Here is an 18,151-nt window from a genome sequence, read left to right as displayed (position 1 = left end):
TTGTATACAATGAGTTTTATTTACTTAACAAGTACAGAGGACAAGTTTTATAAAATAAACTTTACTAGGCGAAATCAAAGATTAAGAATAATTTGGTTTTGTAATATAGAGGAAAATAAAAAAGTGCTACCAGAACCCTCCTGCCCGTCATACACTGACTATATACATACTATAAATCGAAAATTTTATGTACATCTAAAATAGCATTTGTGTGTGTAGCAGTAATAATAGTATAATAGTAATAATGTAATAGTAATAGTAATAATTAGTAGTAATAGTAGTAGAGTAGTGAGAGTAGTAGTAGTAGTAGTAGTAGTAGTAGTAGTAGTAGTAGTAGTAGTAGTAGTAGTAGTAGTAATAATTATTATAATAGTAATAGCAGAAAGTAGTATTCATAATAATAATGCCGTTGTATTGTACATTTCTACAAATCATCTCTCAAATACAAATTAACATACAGATAACGGCAATATTACAGTTACGGTAGTACACAGATAGCTTAACTCATTTTTCTTCAGCTATTTCATGCATACCTTAATCGTAAAATTGTGTACATATAAGCTGTTTATTTAAATCTATTATATAGATTGACACAACACATCACCTTTAGAAAAAAATCACTTACTGTAATAATTGTGCAGACTTCAGTGTAAATATAAACTTATTGAAATTTTTAAGAGTTCAAGAACTAAATTGCTCTTTATTTTATAATTTATAACAATTTATATATAATTGATATTACACTATCTTTAAAAATCCCTATTTTTCATAACACACACGCACTTTTATTTAAGAAACTTTAAATTTCAAATAAAAGATTATAAAATGGGAATGATTATAAAGACATTTTATATTTATGAAAAAAAAAAACAAATCTAATTTGTACAAGAATATCAACTTATATATGTGTACCACGACTTAATCTTCTTTGTCTTTCGACAAATACTGGTGTCAACAGGGTTGCAACTTCTGAAGGAAGGCACAAATCATAGCCATTCTATTGCGCATATGCTAGATAGAGCCTTATACTTTTGAAAAATTTAGCTCTTCTTACATATTAGTGATCTCTATTATAGTTGCTTAAATTAAGCTGATGCTAATGTGGCTAACGCCCCATTGGAGTTATCAATTGGTTGTCAATGATCAGTTGCTACTTTTTTAGGATGGCGTTCTTGCGCGCGTTTAAGTCGCTGCAATAAAAGATTATGCAGTTCATCGACTTCTTTAGGTGCTGCTTGGACAATAAAAATTCGTATGTCTCCATGAACATCCATTGCAGTTAGTCTTAGTGATTTAGGGCCAGCACGTTCTGCAGTCATACCCGGCCATACTTTCGTATTCAGAATCAATCTTTGTGTTCCAGCAGTACGACCAACTAAACGAGATTCTTCATCTCGGTCGTTAAGTCTTAATGTACCTCTTCCTCTTTCTTGCCAATTGCTAGTGGTCTGCAATATCAAAAAAATAGAAATCAAAAATTTTAAAAATTCAATAGTACATATAAGTAGTCCATATATTGTACGAAATTAAATTTATGTAGTGTACATTCATAATTGTGTGACTAAAATACTAATAAAATACATGAAATTTACATTTCTGGATATTTTTTTATATTAAATATAACAAAGACAAAGTAAAATTTCAACATTTATATTACTATCATATATATTAATTTTCATAATAATTTTGAATCTTAATATCAAAAAAAACTTATTTAAAAAATATTGCAAACATAATTCTTTTTAATATTTTCAAATTTCTTATAAATATAAATAAAAAGATTTTCTTAGTTTCTTAATAAATTGGAAAATGTAAATATCAAAATCGTTTTTCTTTTTTTTGTATCTTTAATTTTATGCAATTTCTGATGCGTTAATTAATCTGTTTGTGGGTCATTTTTAATATTCAAAATTTATAAGAATTATATGATCTGAATTTAAAATAAAATTCATATTTATCAATTATTTATTAATTTGTATATATTTGATAATCATATCATATAGATTCATAGATAGAACAGTAAAATAAAAATAATGATTGAATTCATTGTTATTGAAAAAAATATGTGAAAATTACTTTTTCTATTACAGACAAAATTTATAATATCATTACCATTATTCTGATTATAAGAAAAAATAATAGTAATACAATTATAAGTAACCAAGAAATACGAAGTAATGCATCACTTCCTAACTCTGAACTTATCCATTAAACGATATTTGTTATACACACCTTATCAAACGCAAATAATTTGCAATTCATTTGAAGAACGTTTGTTTCTCCTTCTTCACCAGTTAACAATGTTACTTGACTATATTTTCTTTTGTTTGCACGATTAGCCTCTTCTAAAACCTGTGCTGCTTGCGTTAATGTTAAACCTGGCCTTACAGTAGCACGACAATTTGCAGCTGCATTTGAGAATAAAAGCTTAGAAGATCCATTCTCATTACTTTCTTCAGTTTTTGTCTCTTCTTTTTCAGAATTATCTGAACTTTCTGTTATTGCATCATTCGAAACAGTAACACGTTCCTTCAAATTTTGACCGAATACAAAACTAGGTGTATCAGCACTGGGTGTCACAGTATTATTTACATTATTTTCATTCTCTTTTGTATTCACACCCAAAGGTAAAAATTTTGGTTTTATATCTTCCGCAGGTTTTTCTTCATTTTTAGATTCTATATTCACTTCAGTTTTATTGTCTTTTGTCATAGATTCATCTTGTATAGAATTATCGGTGATCTTTGTAAATGGATTGTGAAATTTTGCAGGTTGTAAAACAGTTTTGTCAGTAGTAGAACTATTGGTAACTACAGTTAATTGTGATGGTCTTAATATAGACGACTTCAATTTATTAGTTACAGAATTTGAAAATTCATTAACACCAAATAAATTTCCAAATTTTGAAGCAACTAACACAGGACCTGTAAATATATCATATGTATATACATATATATATTTTTTTATATGTCTATATATATAAATACATATGCATACAAATGTATAATGAATATACATCAGTTTTCTTAATTTATATAAACTCACTATGTTTTTTATTTGAAGATTTAATAGATGTTAATGTAGATTCTTGGTTATTCGTTTCCGGTTTATGTGTTTCGTCTACAAAATTCATAAATTTACTGTATTATTAAACAATTAAATATTTTGCAAAAAAGTGACAAAAAATATATAATTTATAATATATAGATACTAATTTTTGTAACTGCTTCATGAATTTCTGAATAATATATAAAGCGTCTTAATAATTTAGACTACTTGTAAACATATATACCGCAATCAGATTGCATGGCTGAATTACTATTCATCGAATCTTCGGTGGTATCTTCGGTATCTTCCAGTGACTCCTCCGGCGGATCAACTTTTAGGACAAGTGATGGACGATCAATTTCCTCTGTAGTTTCTAAAAACAGCATAAAAAATTAAAATTATTGACATGAATGGTTAGTTTGTCAGGTCGTGAACATGTAAACATGGAATTTTCACCGATAAAAAATGCACAATATATTTTTAATTAAATACCACATCATATAAATCATGTGATATAAAGTACTTTTAGTATTTACGCGATATTATTTCATGACACTTTTGGGTAATGTAATTAAATCAAGAGAAAATACAAAACGCACCCTTGCCATCCGCCATTTTTCTCGAAATGAATACAGCCGAAGGACATTATTAAGGTACGTTTCCATATTGACACTTGATATTCATTTTCAAAAGATATACAAATGATTAAAAATAAAAGTATGTATGTACATATCAATCAGTTATTTTTTATGTATGATCATGAATGACGTCTCTTGATATTAAAAATTGCGTTGAATGTTAGTATAAAAAGATATCTTTAAACTGGGTTCATTTCGAAGACATATATACAGGGTGTCTCATCTCCGTACAATATTTTAAAATTTTTATATTAAGATTTTTGACTCTTTTATCTTTGAAATATATTATTAAAATTATATGGAAAATTATATGAAAGTTATACGAAAGTTGTGAGACACCCCTTATAACATAAGTGTATATATACAATATGTTAGGAATAGTAAATATTTTTAGAAAGTTGTAGTATCGATTATTCTGAATAAGAAAATTCATATAACATTCAAATGCCAAAAGATGTGGAGATATAATTGTTTTAAACTAGTGCATAAAAAAGTCATTACCAGAGATATCAATAAATGATAAGTGACTTGTATTTACTATTTGTGTGATATAAATAATTAACAAATAATTTTCATATATTAATTGTTCGAAAATCCCACCACCAATCTCAAGTCTATATACATCAATGGCTGCGTTCAGCAGAAAAAGCTGCTTTGCAACTGTTGTAAAATTCGTGAATCTGATTGGTGTATGCTCTTAATTTTGACTGAATCTAAGAGCATACACCAATCAGATTCACGAATTTTACAACAGTTGCAAAGCAGCTTTTCCTGCTGAACGCAGCCATTATGTACGTCACGTAGTATGCTCTACGCACAGACTTCTATATATTATCTATACTGTGGTACTATATGACATGACGCACCGGAAGTTCACTGAAAAGGCGCGATCGTTCGATTAGCGCATGTTGAGAAAATATTATTAAATCTTTTAATTGTGTTCAATTGAAAATTAATTTAAAATTATAACAAAAGTAAGTAGATTATAATTTGCAAAAGGCTCATTAATTTACTAATTTATGATATTATTTTATATTGTGTTTTTTTCCATATAAAAGTAATAAATTTGAGACAATAAATCTCCCTCCCTTCCTCTCTCTCTCTCTCTCTCTCTCTCTCTCTCTCTCTCTCTCTCTCTCTCTCTCTCAATTATAAAAATTATTAAAAATTTATATATATATATAAAATCATTTCTAAATATATATAATATATAAAATAATAAAATAAATAAATAAAATAAAATTTTTTATTCATCGATCGATTTCATTGGATTGATAATTAAAGAATGAGTATCTATCATCTCAATTGTACCTTCTTATCTTCCTATCTTCCTATCTTTTTACTCTCTGCTTTCTTTCATTTGACATGAAACAGCTGTAGTATAGGTACTACGTACTATTTGCGACCTTTAAAGAGGGAGAAAACGGGAGAAATATACGTGATACAAAAAATGTCAGTATAAAAAAAGACGAACCTTTGTATTTCGCCAGTGCGCGTGGCAATTCGGCGAATACGCATGCGCTACCACGTACCACTGTGTGTTAATTGACACCTCACCAACAAACTAGATCGACACACGTTGTGCTTCGATCACACACTGTACCTACTCCAGTTAAGTCAGCTCCAATTCAGTGCCTTTCGGAGTCGGCGGTATAACGTGTTTGTTGTCACCGCGTTGTATTTGTATTGTCGTTGATCCGCGTTCGTCGCGATGTCGTCCGGTAGCTGGGAACTGGTCAGCAGGAAGAAGGACAGGGGAAACGACAAGTCCAGCAAGCTCACGAAGGCCGAGAAGAAGAAATTTATCGAGAACGCGCCGAAAGTTGAGGACTTTTGTAAGTCATCTGCTATAATCCCTACCTATTTAAAAAAAAAATTAATTCTATAACTTCCTATAACTTTGCTCCGATTTGTCGCAACTCTATCTCTACAATTGCAAGATATCGTTGTAAAAATTATACGATCCAGGTGAACAGCCGATCAGCATGCTTTAAAAAAATAGTCGCAATATGGTACTAATGTATGTACTTTTTTGTGAACGATTCAGTCTATTTTCATTCTTTTTGTTGCAAAGTAATATACAATGGACTGAATGGATGTTTATATGGTTTGTGACAAATCATCATTTTAAATTATCATTATTTTATGAATAAACATTAACTTCTTGCTCTGATATATCAAGATAGTTATCTGACAATTTATGAATGATTTTAGTACCATTGAGTCAAGTAAAGACGCTCTATGACAATCTGGATGGAAACAAGGAGAATAAGAAGCCTGCCAAGGTACAAGCAAAAGAGCACAAGACAAAAGAGAATGAGGAGAAGAAGAAGCAACAGCAGCAGCAAAAACAGCAGCAAGCTGAGAAGAAGAAACAAGAGCCCAAGGAAAAACCTCCCAAAACTATTAAGGATGCATTAAATGCAGTAAGGCTGCTTTTGATTTAAAATAGATATGTAGAAGCATAGTTGCAATTAATTTTTCATATCTGTGCATTTATTATATTAAACCACTTTAACAAAAGAAAAAATTTTCCGCAAAAACGCAGATATATTGAATTATGTATTATAAATTTTTTTTACAATGTACACAGATCAATGTACAAGAGCTCGATGAACTTCTGACCACTGCGCAAATCAGATTTCCTGAAGCTCCCTTGCTCTGGTTGAAAGAACTCAATGCTTTTCTCAACATCAAGATACCTATTAGCAAGGAAGACACAATATTCTCAGGAAAACCTAAAGATTATCCGTTAAGTCTAGTACCTAAGGCGATCTCTTCCATACTCGAACAGGCAGTGGAAATGGCGGGGCAGCAAACTATACAAATTTTTTACGAGAATACTCTCACAGCGATGGCTACTGACATGGTTAAAGGCATTCCAGTTATTGGACACAAGATATTTTTGCAGTTGCTAGCGCATTTAAATCCCGAGATGACCGCCGCCAACATTCCCAAATTGATTAGCGTAAGAAACTCTTACGAGAACAGGAAGAATATTGGCTTATCCCTGTTGTGGGCTTGGTCGCAAGCCGGCAAAAAGAATCTGGCAGTGGGTTTAAAGATTTGGCACGAGGTAATGTCACCGATGCTGGAAACGAAGGGATACGCCAGTTACGTCGTGCAGATTCTCAACGATCTTGTTTTCGGCCATGACAATGTTCACGATCTTAGTTTGGACCTGTATCTGGATATTATCATGGATACCTACTCTCAAAGATTTCAAAACATTCAACCGGCGAATCTGGGAAAAGAGATTAATACGAGTATCGACAAGTTGCGAGTAAGTAATGCAATGCGAATCTTTTCACGAGCCTTGATTTTCGCGCAATTAATCATTAATTATGTGAATGACACGCGACGAATTAAATGATATCTTTTGCAGTCGATATTGTTTAGGAACAAGGATATAAGTTACACGAAATTATTCGAGATGTTAATGGGAAAAGTATCGCAAAAGTCAGATCCGAATTACAGACATGAGTTAGTTAAGGCTCTCGCAGACTGCCTCGTCACGGAACCTCTTTGCTTTACTACTTTGAATTCCATTTATGTCAAACATTTGTACCAATCCAGTCTTCTTTTATCATATATCGGTTAGTATCCGCGCTTTTCATATACTATAGAAATAAATGGATACATTTACACAAAATCATTTTTACAGATACAACTTTACCTAGTTTGCAAACAAAACTCAAAGCTAAGCATTTGAAAGAAACTCTCGGATTTATTCAAAACAATAATGAAAAATGGAAAAAAGCCAAAGACGAAAACTTGGCCCTGGCATGCAAAAAAACATCCCAGGTAAGTGCTTTTATATGTATATGCAGTATTATATTTATATACACAAAATTTTTTATCACAATATAAAATTATAAGCACAAATTGTGCTTTCAAAAATAATATAGAATTTATAGTAATTATAAGCTGTGTTGAAGAAAACGCGAACACAACACTATAAATATTTATTTTTATCAACTGTGATTATCTGATATATCGTGTTTTAGATTATAACTTAAAAAATGTTTTCCAAGTCTATTTTAATATGAATATATAATACAGCTATTTTTTTATATATAGAGAATAAAAAAATATCTAAATTAATAATCACCGCATGTTAATTAAAAAATTGTTTCCGAAATTATTACAGAAAAAAAATAAACTTAATTATTTATTTATCTTCAAAAGGTGAAAGTTACAATTCGTTTTCTTTGCATTTACACGATTAACAAGTGCAACGACGGATATCGTGTATTTTCTTCACTAATATACAAACCATGCAAGAAATCATAAAAACATTACTTTCCATTAGAGTCGTATATATCGTGTTTACGAGAGGCGTCGATAAACGCCGCAGAAGCAACAAGCAAGAAATTACTAGTCGTTATTAAAACCAATTACGTCGTAAATTTCGCAGCATGACATCCCGCCACATTCGACCTCTAACAAAGATTGCGTGTGCAAATAGGTAATGATTATAAATTTGCATACTTTCTGCGCGTTGCATCTAATTTAAAACACACGTTGTGTGTCTCGCGATATTCCATAAAACCGAGGTTTACGAAAACTAATTCACTTAGTTGAATATGATGGACAGTTATGGACAATTAAACTTGGAAAGCATATTTCCCTTTCACTGAATTCTTCTCTCTTCTCTTAGATGTATATAGATTGTAGAAATTTTCTCTCTTGCCAAGCAACACCTATTTTATATTTAATGTAAAACTCGATCGATCCCCTGAATTTCATCTGATATGAAAATTTCATTCAATATAATTATAATATATCTCTACATTTCAATTAAATCTTTTTTTTTATTTCTATTTATTTATAAATATAATATTATATAGTTTTTTAGAGAAGAGAAAAAACGCGAAAATTATACGAAAGTAATTTTAAAGATTAGAGATTAATAATTTTAAAAATTAGAAAACACAATATACATTGAATAATATATTGAAGGAGATTAAGAATTTAGTTACATGCAACAAACAACAACTCTCAGGAGAAAGTTCATAATCGATATAAAAAAACAATAAAAAAAGAAAGGATGATCGATAGATGCGCTTCATGAAATAACGTCATCGCTGATTAGAATTAGACGCACAATTACGTACGTACGTCACAATCTTCGTCAATACGATATTCTATTACCTAGTGCGTCATCGTATTCCTATACATTCCCGAACACCGGGTATTAGATATATCAACAAGTTAAATTCTGTAACGCGTTGGTATCTACTATCAATTGATTTTCACAGTTTTTACAAATTGGTATGTTGAAATATATATAAACATATATTTACATATGCAAATATGTATATATATGTATATATAAGCGTGTGGTGTGTGTTTTTCTCTCTCTCTTTCTTATTCCCCAGTCCGGAGGCAAGACACTCGAGTCGTAAACATTGCGCGTCACTCTGCTGACTTCTCCAAAGAGGAATTTGGAGAGATCACACAAGTCGGAGTTAATTAAAATTAAATAACGATTGTCCATAACTACCTCGGCACACTTGGTGTTCTAGGATAGAAATTATAGTGCGCAATCGAAGAGGTAAATTTACATTTATTTCCGCAATTAATACTCTTCGTACAATATTCAAATGGTTCAATATAGCTTGTTTGTTCGAATCGCTCTTCGTGATCGAAGATGATCTTTGCGGCGGAGTGACTCGCGAGGGGGAAGAACCCCTCGGCGCGTTTGAACCCGCTTCGCTCGGGCAGTTTCGTCCCTGCTCGACGTCAACAGGCGGCCGAGAGAGAGGCGGGCTCGATTCGAACAAACTCCATCGCATCTGCTCTCGCATCAGCAGGTTAGGTGGCTGTTTTCGGGAGTGTACGGGACTTATTGATCGCTCGCGTTGCCCCCTCACCGCGCGATCGGCTGTACGACTAGTACGACATTGACATCATTCGCGTCTCTCCGCGTTTTTCTTTTTTTTTTCGAGTCACGTCGCGGAACGAAATCGGAGCCTCGATTATACATAACAGCTCTGACGTGTCTCGAGTTTCCGCAGGTAAGATAAAATTCCTCGCGTCTGGATATGTGTATATAAATGTATGTGTGTGAGTATCTCTCTGTGTGTGTGTTTGTCTCGCAATTTCCGATTCTTTCAACGCAACTCGTAATTATTTATGCGTGACACGCTTAGAGATGAAAGATCGAGTCGCTCGAGCGGCTGATTACATTTTTCCAGCATGTCGATGACAGGCCGATTTTTCAATATCGATGAGGAAAGGATGTTGTCATCAGTTATCATTAATTAGTTTTCACGTAATCGCGATTTCAAAGTCCTTTCGGAGGACTTACATAGGGTACAGTTTCTCTCAAGCACGATGGTCGCGATTATTTTTGCAAATTTTACTATCAATTTTATTTATTATGATCAATTAGAATTCATTCTCGCGTGCATAAAAGAAATCAACGCGAGAGGCAAATGTTGAACATAAAAAAAAGACGAGATCCTCGCGTGACGTTTGATCAATCGTCTTTTAAAGTTTGAGTAAAACTTTGGAGTAAAATAAATTTTTGAGAAACCAATTTTATTATTTATTCTTTCAGGCACTATTGAAGAAAATGACCTCTTCCACGCGTCGCAGTTTTCCATGGAGATCTGCCAGTCTCTTTTTATTACTACTTATTGGTGCTATTGTAGCATATGACACACAAAAACATGGCTCCTTTGAAGGTAAGAATATTTCGCAAACAACAACATTATCACTCTATTTGTTTCTTAAGTATTCATAAGTATCATGGGCTTGTCATTCTAAAAGATTGTTCTCTCGTCTTCTTTTAAATTTTTACAATTAACATTTTATGTAAAATTTTTATTCAGAGATATTTACAATCTTATTATCACACCTTATAATATTCACAATGACATGACCAATTAAATTATCATGGTAGTAGTAGTAGTAGTAGTAGTAAAGGAAACAAGTGGGGCTAGATCAGTCCCTAATGTCACCTAGGCTGCGGTCAAGGACTAAAGATGCTTTGAAGCGTTTGATTGATCAATCAGAGTAAAAGGAATAAAGATTTCTTTAATCTGATTGGTCAATCAAACTTCAAAGTATCCTCAGCTCTTTGACCACAGCCCTAGATCTAAAAGTTATTTTGTAACCCCCGTGGTTGTTTGAGGTCTAAATTATCATGGTTGATTGGCAAAAATCTCTATTGCTACCATAAACATCATGCCCATTAATACTTTTATTTCTCTGTACTAATTTCTATTGTAATTAAATTTGAGATACAAATTGGTCCTTTATTTGATTATACATTAACATTTATTATGTGTGTTTATAGCATCCCAAATTGGAAAGTTCTTGAAAACTAATGGAATATTGAAACATATTGAAAAAGCATGGGCTACAATAAAGTTATATTGGTCTGCAGGACATAAAGCAATCAAGGATAGCTCACCAGAATATTATAAAGCTATTGTAGACTTAAGTTCACCATATGTTAAATTGGCTGGTGATGTCTACCTTATAACGAGAAATGTTTCAGTTAGACTATATAACAATGCTGCAGCATATGTCGAAAAAAATATACCTGTAGTTTTCGACACGGTAAGTCTAATAAAAATTTTAAATATTTTATCATATATACAACTCTTATAATACTTATATATAATGAATCTTTCTTGCACAGATCGAACATTACGCCCCAGGTATTATAGAAGAAACTAAAACTAAAAGTTTTCAAGCACTGGAGTTTGTGAAAGTTTCCTTCATTCTGATTGGAGAGAAAGTTATTGAATATTCCACTACAACGATACAATGGTTGGAGAAGAATGTTTTTGTGTAAGTGTTACACTTATATAGAAGCTGCATATATACATCACTTGAATATCTGACTGTGATCTTTTCTTTTTCTGTCTTCAGGGGAAAACTTAGCCCGGATAATCTCCGGAGTTACGCCATATGGGCTTTTGATACGACGCAATCGTATGCCAGTCAAACATATGATTGGGTGTATGAGAAAGTACAGACTCTCTCCAAAGTGCCATGAATAAAATCTATTGGTTTGCTCTAAGAACAATTTTTGGTAACGAAATCTCCATCTATCCACGTACCTCGGCATTTATTATTTATGACATGGAAACTTTACATATATGCTTTTGAAGATCACGAATACGTCGGCCATTTTACCTGTGATATCTCAAAAAGAGAGCATCTTATTTTGGTTGGTCTTGACGAAGAAAATTTCGTGACCTTTTGATAAACATGAATAATCGCGAACACTTTTTTATTAAGATAAATACTTGTATCATTTTTTGAAATCATTCTTGATAAGTAATATATATCTATATATAATATATCTATAGGTCTCTGTATGCGCAAAATGCGAACTTTAATATTTTGTATTTTCATTTATAATTTTGAGGATATTGATTGAATATATTCGACTATATTGAGTAATTATAAATAAAATCATTGTTTTTCGTAACAGTTTTTCTTGTAAATGTAATACATAAAAAGGAGTATACTACCAAAGGTAAAAAGAAATAAGATCATTTATAATCAATTAATGAAAAATCACGTCAGAGAGATGGGTCAGAGCAATAACAGTGACAACAGTGATATTGTAGGAATAGCAGAATAATATTAATAAATATCGCAAATAATAATAATAATGAGATGATGGTAATAATAGTGACAAAATGCGATAGATGAGTATGATATTATGATGATATATAATATAATTTTAACAAGAATATATTAAAGTTTTACATGGGAAGAGATCTGTGGACAACAGCCACTTCCATAAAGCTACGTATGTAAAAATGAGTGTCTTCATTTCCTTCCTTCAATAGAGCATTTCGGCAGCGTGTTTCTCTTTTATATATCTTTTCTTCCTTCTAAGCATACTCCTCTCTCACAGCTTTTATCCCTGATTTCTTCCACGAGTGTGCTTTCATTAATGCCGCACTCTAGATGCGCTTACGTTTTCGCAGTTTGTGATTGCACACTATAATTCATATGGAAAGAAGAGTTTCATCGTATTCTTGTATATTTGATTACATAGATATTCTTCTTCCTCATATCTAATCCGTGCTAGGACTTCCAATATTTGACTGCAAATAGAAAATGCAATTGAATTATATGTTTATCATTTAAAAATACTAAAAGTACAATTGGTGTTATATAATTTTTAATAAGAAGCAAAATTATGTCATGTTGCGATTTGGAAAAAAGTGTTCTATATCGACACATGTTTTTAATTTTTATACTGTATTTTTTTGCTTTGTTTTCAAGAAATATTAAAATATTGTCATCGATAATATCATAATTGATTATAATCAATTTATGCTATACAGGTACTTACACTATTGTACAGGGTTCGTTCCGTCCTTTAACCATCTGGTCTGCTTGCCACTTTTCTTTCTTTACAGACGGAAAATGTGTGATAACGTCATTTGCGGACGCGTGAGTCGGCCTGATCTCGCACCATGGACAATCAGTTTCTATCATAAGCCTGTCTGAGGGGATAGTAGTGATTGCGAAGAGATTATCCTCCGTTTTTAGGGAACTGGAACGCAAAACAAATATTACTATCGGCTCAACTTTTTTCTCTTGTTGTCAAGCTCTCTTCAAGAATCACGCACTATCATACCATCCATTGACGCCGATGGACAAGCCTAATTGTAATATGGAATTCGCGTCTTCTGGATTGCCGTCGAACGAATGTACAACGCCTGGTGTCAATTCATTTTTGTGCTTCCTCAGAATTCGTATAAAGTCATCGCTGGCGTTGCGGCAGTGTAGAAACATTGGTAACTTTAACGTGGAACACAGCGATAACTGCATCTCAAAATATTTCTTTTGAGTCTCTTTGGGACAAAAATTCAATCTGTCATAATCCAGGCCCATCTCGCCGATAGCAACGACCTTGTTTTTGTTATTTAGCGCCAGATCGGACAGCATTTTAAGGTATCCTTCTGGATCACCACATTCTTCGAATTCGTTGCAACGGGTCGGATGACAACCAACTGTAGAATATAGTCTGTCTGCAATATGTTAATTAATCACCATCAACAACTTGTAAGTAATAGAATAAAAGGATACAAAGAATTTAATATAATAAATTAGTACAAAACATATTAAAAATTAGAATTATTTACAATGTGTGAACTTAAAAGAAATATATTGAATAATCCTTTAAGAAATTTGACATGTTTAAAGAGAGATATATCGAGAACTTGCCATCGGTTCTTGCTATTTCAAGCGCCTTTTTGCTTTCTTCCACACTACCAGCTGTAATAATGATTTTGGAAAGATTATTGTTCCAACTTCGCTCTAAAACCTTGTCTAAATCTGGCGGATGTTTTTGAGACCCATGATAAATGCCTTGGTACATAGGATCTGTTAAATTAGCTCCAATATCTATAACAATTAAGACCAAAAAATATAAGGCTTTATCTCCTTTTAAGTATATAAATAAACCTCCTTTTAACATAAATTATACAATTACACACAAATACAAGTAAATTATACAAGTTATTCTATTAGCGAATTATTGACAATGCTAAGATATCTACAATCTTTTTTCAGCATCAAAGAACACAAGGTTACTACGAAAGGAAATTTTTCCAGAAAATGCGAAAATTAAAATAATTCGCAAACTATCGACTGGAAGCGATTTTAATTGTATCGTTATAACCTTCATCGCAAGGATGTGTATGTGTGTGTGTATGACGCTAGACAAATTATGGAGTACGCAGTTTTGTCGAGAGCGAATGCGAAAGACGATCGTTTTACCTATGAATTTCCGTAGATTGGACATCCTAGTCCTGAGCATAAGAATTGCTCCCGCGCGAATTATCGGAGCCCGAGGAATCGGCTCGAGAATAGGCAAAGAGGTTAGCAGGTGTCCCTCGTTTAACCGGTTCAGCCATCCATTGACACATGGATGAGGGCCAGACGCTCGGCTCGGGCAGAACTGACATCTGACATTGCGCTTTCATGCGCAGTAGGATTCGTTTCGACGACGCGATCCTCGCCGCCGCAAAACATCGATCTAATCTTGTTGCGACTACCGAGTCCCGATTTCTTCCTTTAATAAAATGATGGATGTCGTGTATTTCCAGGAAAATTTATATCCGCAGATTTCATCGATAATTTCTACCTTTTTACAATAGACATAATTTTTTCTCAACATATAATTTTACAATTTTGTAATCTCATGTATATATTTATTTATTTTATATATTATTTATCTATTTTATATATTATTTATTTTATGTATTATTTATTATACATATTTATTTTTATAATATATATTATATATTTTTTTTCAAACTACAGAAACTTAATAAGCTGAATTTAATCTCGTTCATTAATTTTTTTAGATGATGGAAATCTGCATCGAGGAAAATTGTTATATATACATCCCAAGATGTTATCAACAAATTCTTTTATTTAGGTACAACAGTCTTATAGAGAAGGCCTAAACAAAACCGTCTTTTCCTACACGTATTTATTACAAATCTTAAATTTACGGTACAGAGAGATATAAGAGTTTTTTTTTCCTTTCTTCTTGTGACTCGATGCGTTTGTAAACTCGTGGAATCCTTCGTTTACATTCTCGCGAATGGAATATTAACAGATGCGACAGAGATTTGTATTACTGTACGTATTGCAAAAATACACCATCAAGTTACTCTCAAGTTCGTTCGCGGAATGCAATTACTGGAGCGACTTGACAATCGCGTTGATCTTATCGACGCAGTCCTCCTTCTTCTTGGCGATCGCCGCCTCCGCCTCGACGAACTGCTGGCGACCGATCTTCCCCGGGACCAGCTTATCGACGTACAACGCCTGCTGCTGATTGTAGAGCTCCTTCAGGGAACGATCGCACTTTTGCAGCTCCTGCACGCGATCGTACACGTCGCCGGATTCGCCCTTCAGCTTCTGCGCGATCTCGTTGAGCGCACCAGTAGCCGCCTTGTATTCCTGATTGATGCCCTTCACCGCAGCCAGGAACGCGTTGGCGTCCTTGTTCGTCTTTAGGTAGGCCAGCTGATCATCCAGCTCGTTGTAGGACGTGACTCGACGATCCTGCGCGGCCAGTATCTTCTCGCATTGCCCGGCGATCCTCAGTTTGCTCTCCGAAGCCTCGTCCTTGTCGATGGAGAAGTCCAGTCTGACGTATATTATGACTAACAGGAACAATAGACACAACGCGCCCACGACCAGCAGCGGCTCCCGCAGCATCAGCAGACGCGGGAATGTATACTTCAACCTGAAACTCTGGATATGATTCTCCACCAGATTCTTTCCAGTCACGGACACCACCGGACGTCCGATGACGTCGAGGTACGTGTAGTGCAAAGAATCTGTTAAGCGAGTCGCGGGATACGGTAACTCGAGGTGTATACTGTGCGCACCCTCCGGCAGGATGATCTTCAGGATTATTTCGTCCACGATCATGTCGTCGAAGATGTGATCCAGCAGTCTCATCTCCAGGGTGTAATCGTCTCCGGAATGAAACAGATACTCGTAACTGGGCACGCTGTACCCGATCGTGTAGCGAGTCTTCCAGCCTCCAAACAGCGGAAATCTCGGCCGCAGATTCAACTCTACCGAGTCCTTCTTGATGCGAGTGTGCGACGTGGAGATGTTACCGATCTCGTCCCTGTAATAGATGTCAGAAGCAGCCGCCGGGAGGATAGTGTCGAAGCTCTGGATGCTGGCCTGTCCGGACTTGGATTCACGAGCGTACTCGTAACGAGAGAAGGAACCCTTCAGCAAAGCACCGGTGTGCAAGAGATCAATGTGCTCCTCGACAGCTATATTACCCCAATGAGAGAGCTCGATGGTTCTCTCGAGCTTGGTCACCGTAAGGAACTTGTTGTTATTCTCAAAGTGCACCACCAACTCCTCGTAGGCGAAAGGCAGTTGCTTCTCGAATGGTCCATAAGCTATCGCCGAGCCAGTCTGGGAGACAGGTTTGATCTTGGTGTAGCTTTCAATGTTGCGAGACGGCAACGCCACGTAAGTCGTTTGTTTGGTTACGGCATAAGGCAAATAGGCGTACGCATTTCCCGTGTACTTGACCAGCTGCTTCTCCTGCTGGGCGATCTGCTTAGGATGAGGTACCAGCTCGTGCGTGAGGATCGTCTCCACCTCTATGGTGAGAGTGCGACGAGGTGCCAGATGACTGGCCAGCTCGACGGAGTAGAAGGCCTTGTCAGCCGTCTTGATCGGCGTAACCTTGAGCTCCAGTTTACCGGGTTCCACGTGTGCAGCTATGTAACTGAGGGACTTCCTCTGCGCGCCGTCCAGGCAGAAGAGGAAGCGCTGGATGGCGCGATCCTTGCTGTTGTTGTCCAGGACCACGCGAGTGGTGATCTTGGTCAGCTGGGATTGCAGATCGATGTGCCGCTCGACATTTCTGACAACCAGGTCCGGGTCCACGAGGTCGGCGTGCACTAGAGTGTACGCGCAGAGCGCGAGGACGCATATCAACGCGCCCGCGCGAGTACGAGACATCTTCGGCGTCCTCAGGAACGGGGTCTACGGGATTTCGGATACTGACAGTGGTGACACGCGCGCTCTTGTCGCTACCGGCGTGCGCGAGTACGTAACATAGACGTGGCGTTTACCTATGGCAGTTCGTAGCATGTAGCGATATACGAGATAGACGTGGCCGATGACCAGCGAGGCTAACCTCCGTCCGCGTTTTCAACGCGAATTGAAACTGTGTTCAAGAATGGATCTGTCACCCTTGTAACCTCACATTCCTTCCCCTCCTGTCGCTTTTCGCTCTCTCGTTCTTCCTTCGATCTCAGGTAAATTTAGGCAAATGCAGAGTCATGATTGTTAACTTAGCGATTATTTCGTTGAATGCTACCATCGATGATGTCATCGTTATTAGTTGACGAATTGACCAATCACAGCTACTCCTTTGAAGAATGGAATAACCGTGATTGGTCAATCTTAAAGCCGGATGTATTAAAACATAAGAATGAGATATTTTATCCGAGAATGATCGAAAGCAAATTTGTGATTGGTTGATTCAAAGATAAAAGCCAATCACATTCAATTACTATTTAACCACTCAATGAACGATCGTGTTTCTGGATCCATCCGCTCTTGCATAAGCATAGAAATGGATTATTTATTTTCCTTGGCCGGTATTCATAGTCCGTTCTTATATTTAAGATCGTCTTAAGTTCATCTTTAGATATTGTATGTATCATTTCATTGGCTATGGATTATCTGAAGATGAACTAAAGACGATCTTAAATATAAGACCGGACTATGAATAACCGGCCCTTGTATGTTATACTTATCGGCCAATACATTTTCTTATCAATTTGTTTACGCACTCCGCAAATTTTCTCCGCGAGAATCCGTTTCCTGCAAGCCGTCAGTTGTGAATGTGCCTTGCGAAATCGCGTATCGCGTTGCGGCATAAAATCCTCGCGCGATTCGCTACGCGGCGGGATGCCCGGAGC

At 35.1% G+C, this 18,151-nt stretch overlaps 4 protein-coding genes across 8 annotated transcripts; 1 reads left to right on the top strand and 3 right to left on the bottom strand.

Moving 5' to 3' along the window:
- On the bottom strand, positions 1 to 5,264 carry Ranbp3 (ran-binding protein 3). Of its 3 annotated transcripts, none has more exons than XM_083101894.1 (5): positions 5,161 to 5,264; positions 3,293 to 3,421; positions 3,046 to 3,120; positions 2,233 to 2,924; positions 1 to 1,448 (listed from the first exon to the last, which is right to left on the bottom strand). In XM_083101894.1, exons 2-5 carry the CDS (start codon positions 3,324 to 3,326, stop codon positions 1,137 to 1,139), a joined length of 1,113 nt encoding a protein of 370 aa, XP_082958020.1. In that variant the 5' UTR covers positions 3,327 to 3,421; positions 5,161 to 5,264; the 3' UTR covers positions 1 to 1,136. The 3 variants fall into 3 exon arrangements, with proteins under 3 accessions (XP_082958020.1, XP_082958017.1, XP_082958019.1); XM_083101891.1 differs by lacking the exon at positions 5,161 to 5,264 and adding an exon at positions 3,648 to 3,790; XM_083101893.1 differs by lacking the exon at positions 5,161 to 5,264 and adding an exon at positions 3,572 to 3,637.
- On the top strand, positions 5,086 to 12,522 carry Tmem214 (Transmembrane protein 214). Its single transcript, XM_083101886.1, has 9 exons — positions 5,086 to 5,521; positions 5,901 to 6,112; positions 6,280 to 6,969; positions 7,072 to 7,282; positions 7,351 to 7,490; positions 10,252 to 10,378; positions 10,993 to 11,258; positions 11,341 to 11,492; positions 11,574 to 12,522. The coding sequence occupies exons 1-9, from the start codon at positions 5,398 to 5,400 to the stop codon at positions 11,698 to 11,700; spliced, it is 2,049 nt and encodes a 682-aa protein (XP_082958012.1). The 5' UTR covers positions 5,086 to 5,397; the 3' UTR covers positions 11,701 to 12,522.
- On the bottom strand, positions 11,574 to 14,738 carry LOC145972876 (deoxyribonuclease TATDN1). 3 transcript variants are annotated; one of them, XM_083101896.1, is made up of 5 exons: positions 14,451 to 14,738; positions 13,892 to 14,075; positions 13,306 to 13,695; positions 13,018 to 13,221; positions 11,574 to 12,766 (listed from the first exon to the last, which is right to left on the bottom strand). In XM_083101896.1, exons 1-5 carry the CDS (start codon positions 14,488 to 14,490, stop codon positions 12,661 to 12,663), a joined length of 924 nt encoding a protein of 307 aa, XP_082958022.1. In that variant the 5' UTR covers positions 14,491 to 14,738; the 3' UTR covers positions 11,574 to 12,660. The 3 variants fall into 3 exon arrangements, with proteins under 3 accessions (XP_082958022.1, XP_082958023.1, XP_082958024.1); XM_083101897.1 differs by lacking the exon at positions 14,451 to 14,738 and adding an exon at positions 14,231 to 14,325; XM_083101898.1 differs by lacking the exon at positions 14,451 to 14,738 and adding an exon at positions 14,168 to 14,189.
- Positions 14,739 to 15,088: 350 nt separating this feature from the next.
- Positions 15,089 to 17,468, bottom strand: LOC145972872 (dolichyl-diphosphooligosaccharide--protein glycosyltransferase subunit 1). Its single transcript, XM_083101889.1, has one exon. The coding sequence runs from the start codon at positions 17,181 to 17,183 to the stop codon at positions 15,378 to 15,380; it is 1,806 nt and encodes a 601-aa protein (XP_082958015.1). The 5' UTR covers positions 17,184 to 17,468; the 3' UTR covers positions 15,089 to 15,377.
- Between the last annotated feature and the right edge of the window lie 683 nt (positions 17,469 to 18,151).

Source organism: Camponotus vicinus, unplaced genomic scaffold (assembly GCF_025532165.1).
Source record: "Camponotus vicinus isolate PSW18456_S1 unplaced genomic scaffold, iyCamVici1.0 SCAF_6, whole genome shotgun sequence".
In the NCBI taxonomy this organism is placed as follows: Eukaryota; Metazoa; Arthropoda; class Insecta; order Hymenoptera; family Formicidae; genus Camponotus; species Camponotus vicinus.
This window is presented reverse-complemented; position numbering and strand designations above follow the sequence as displayed.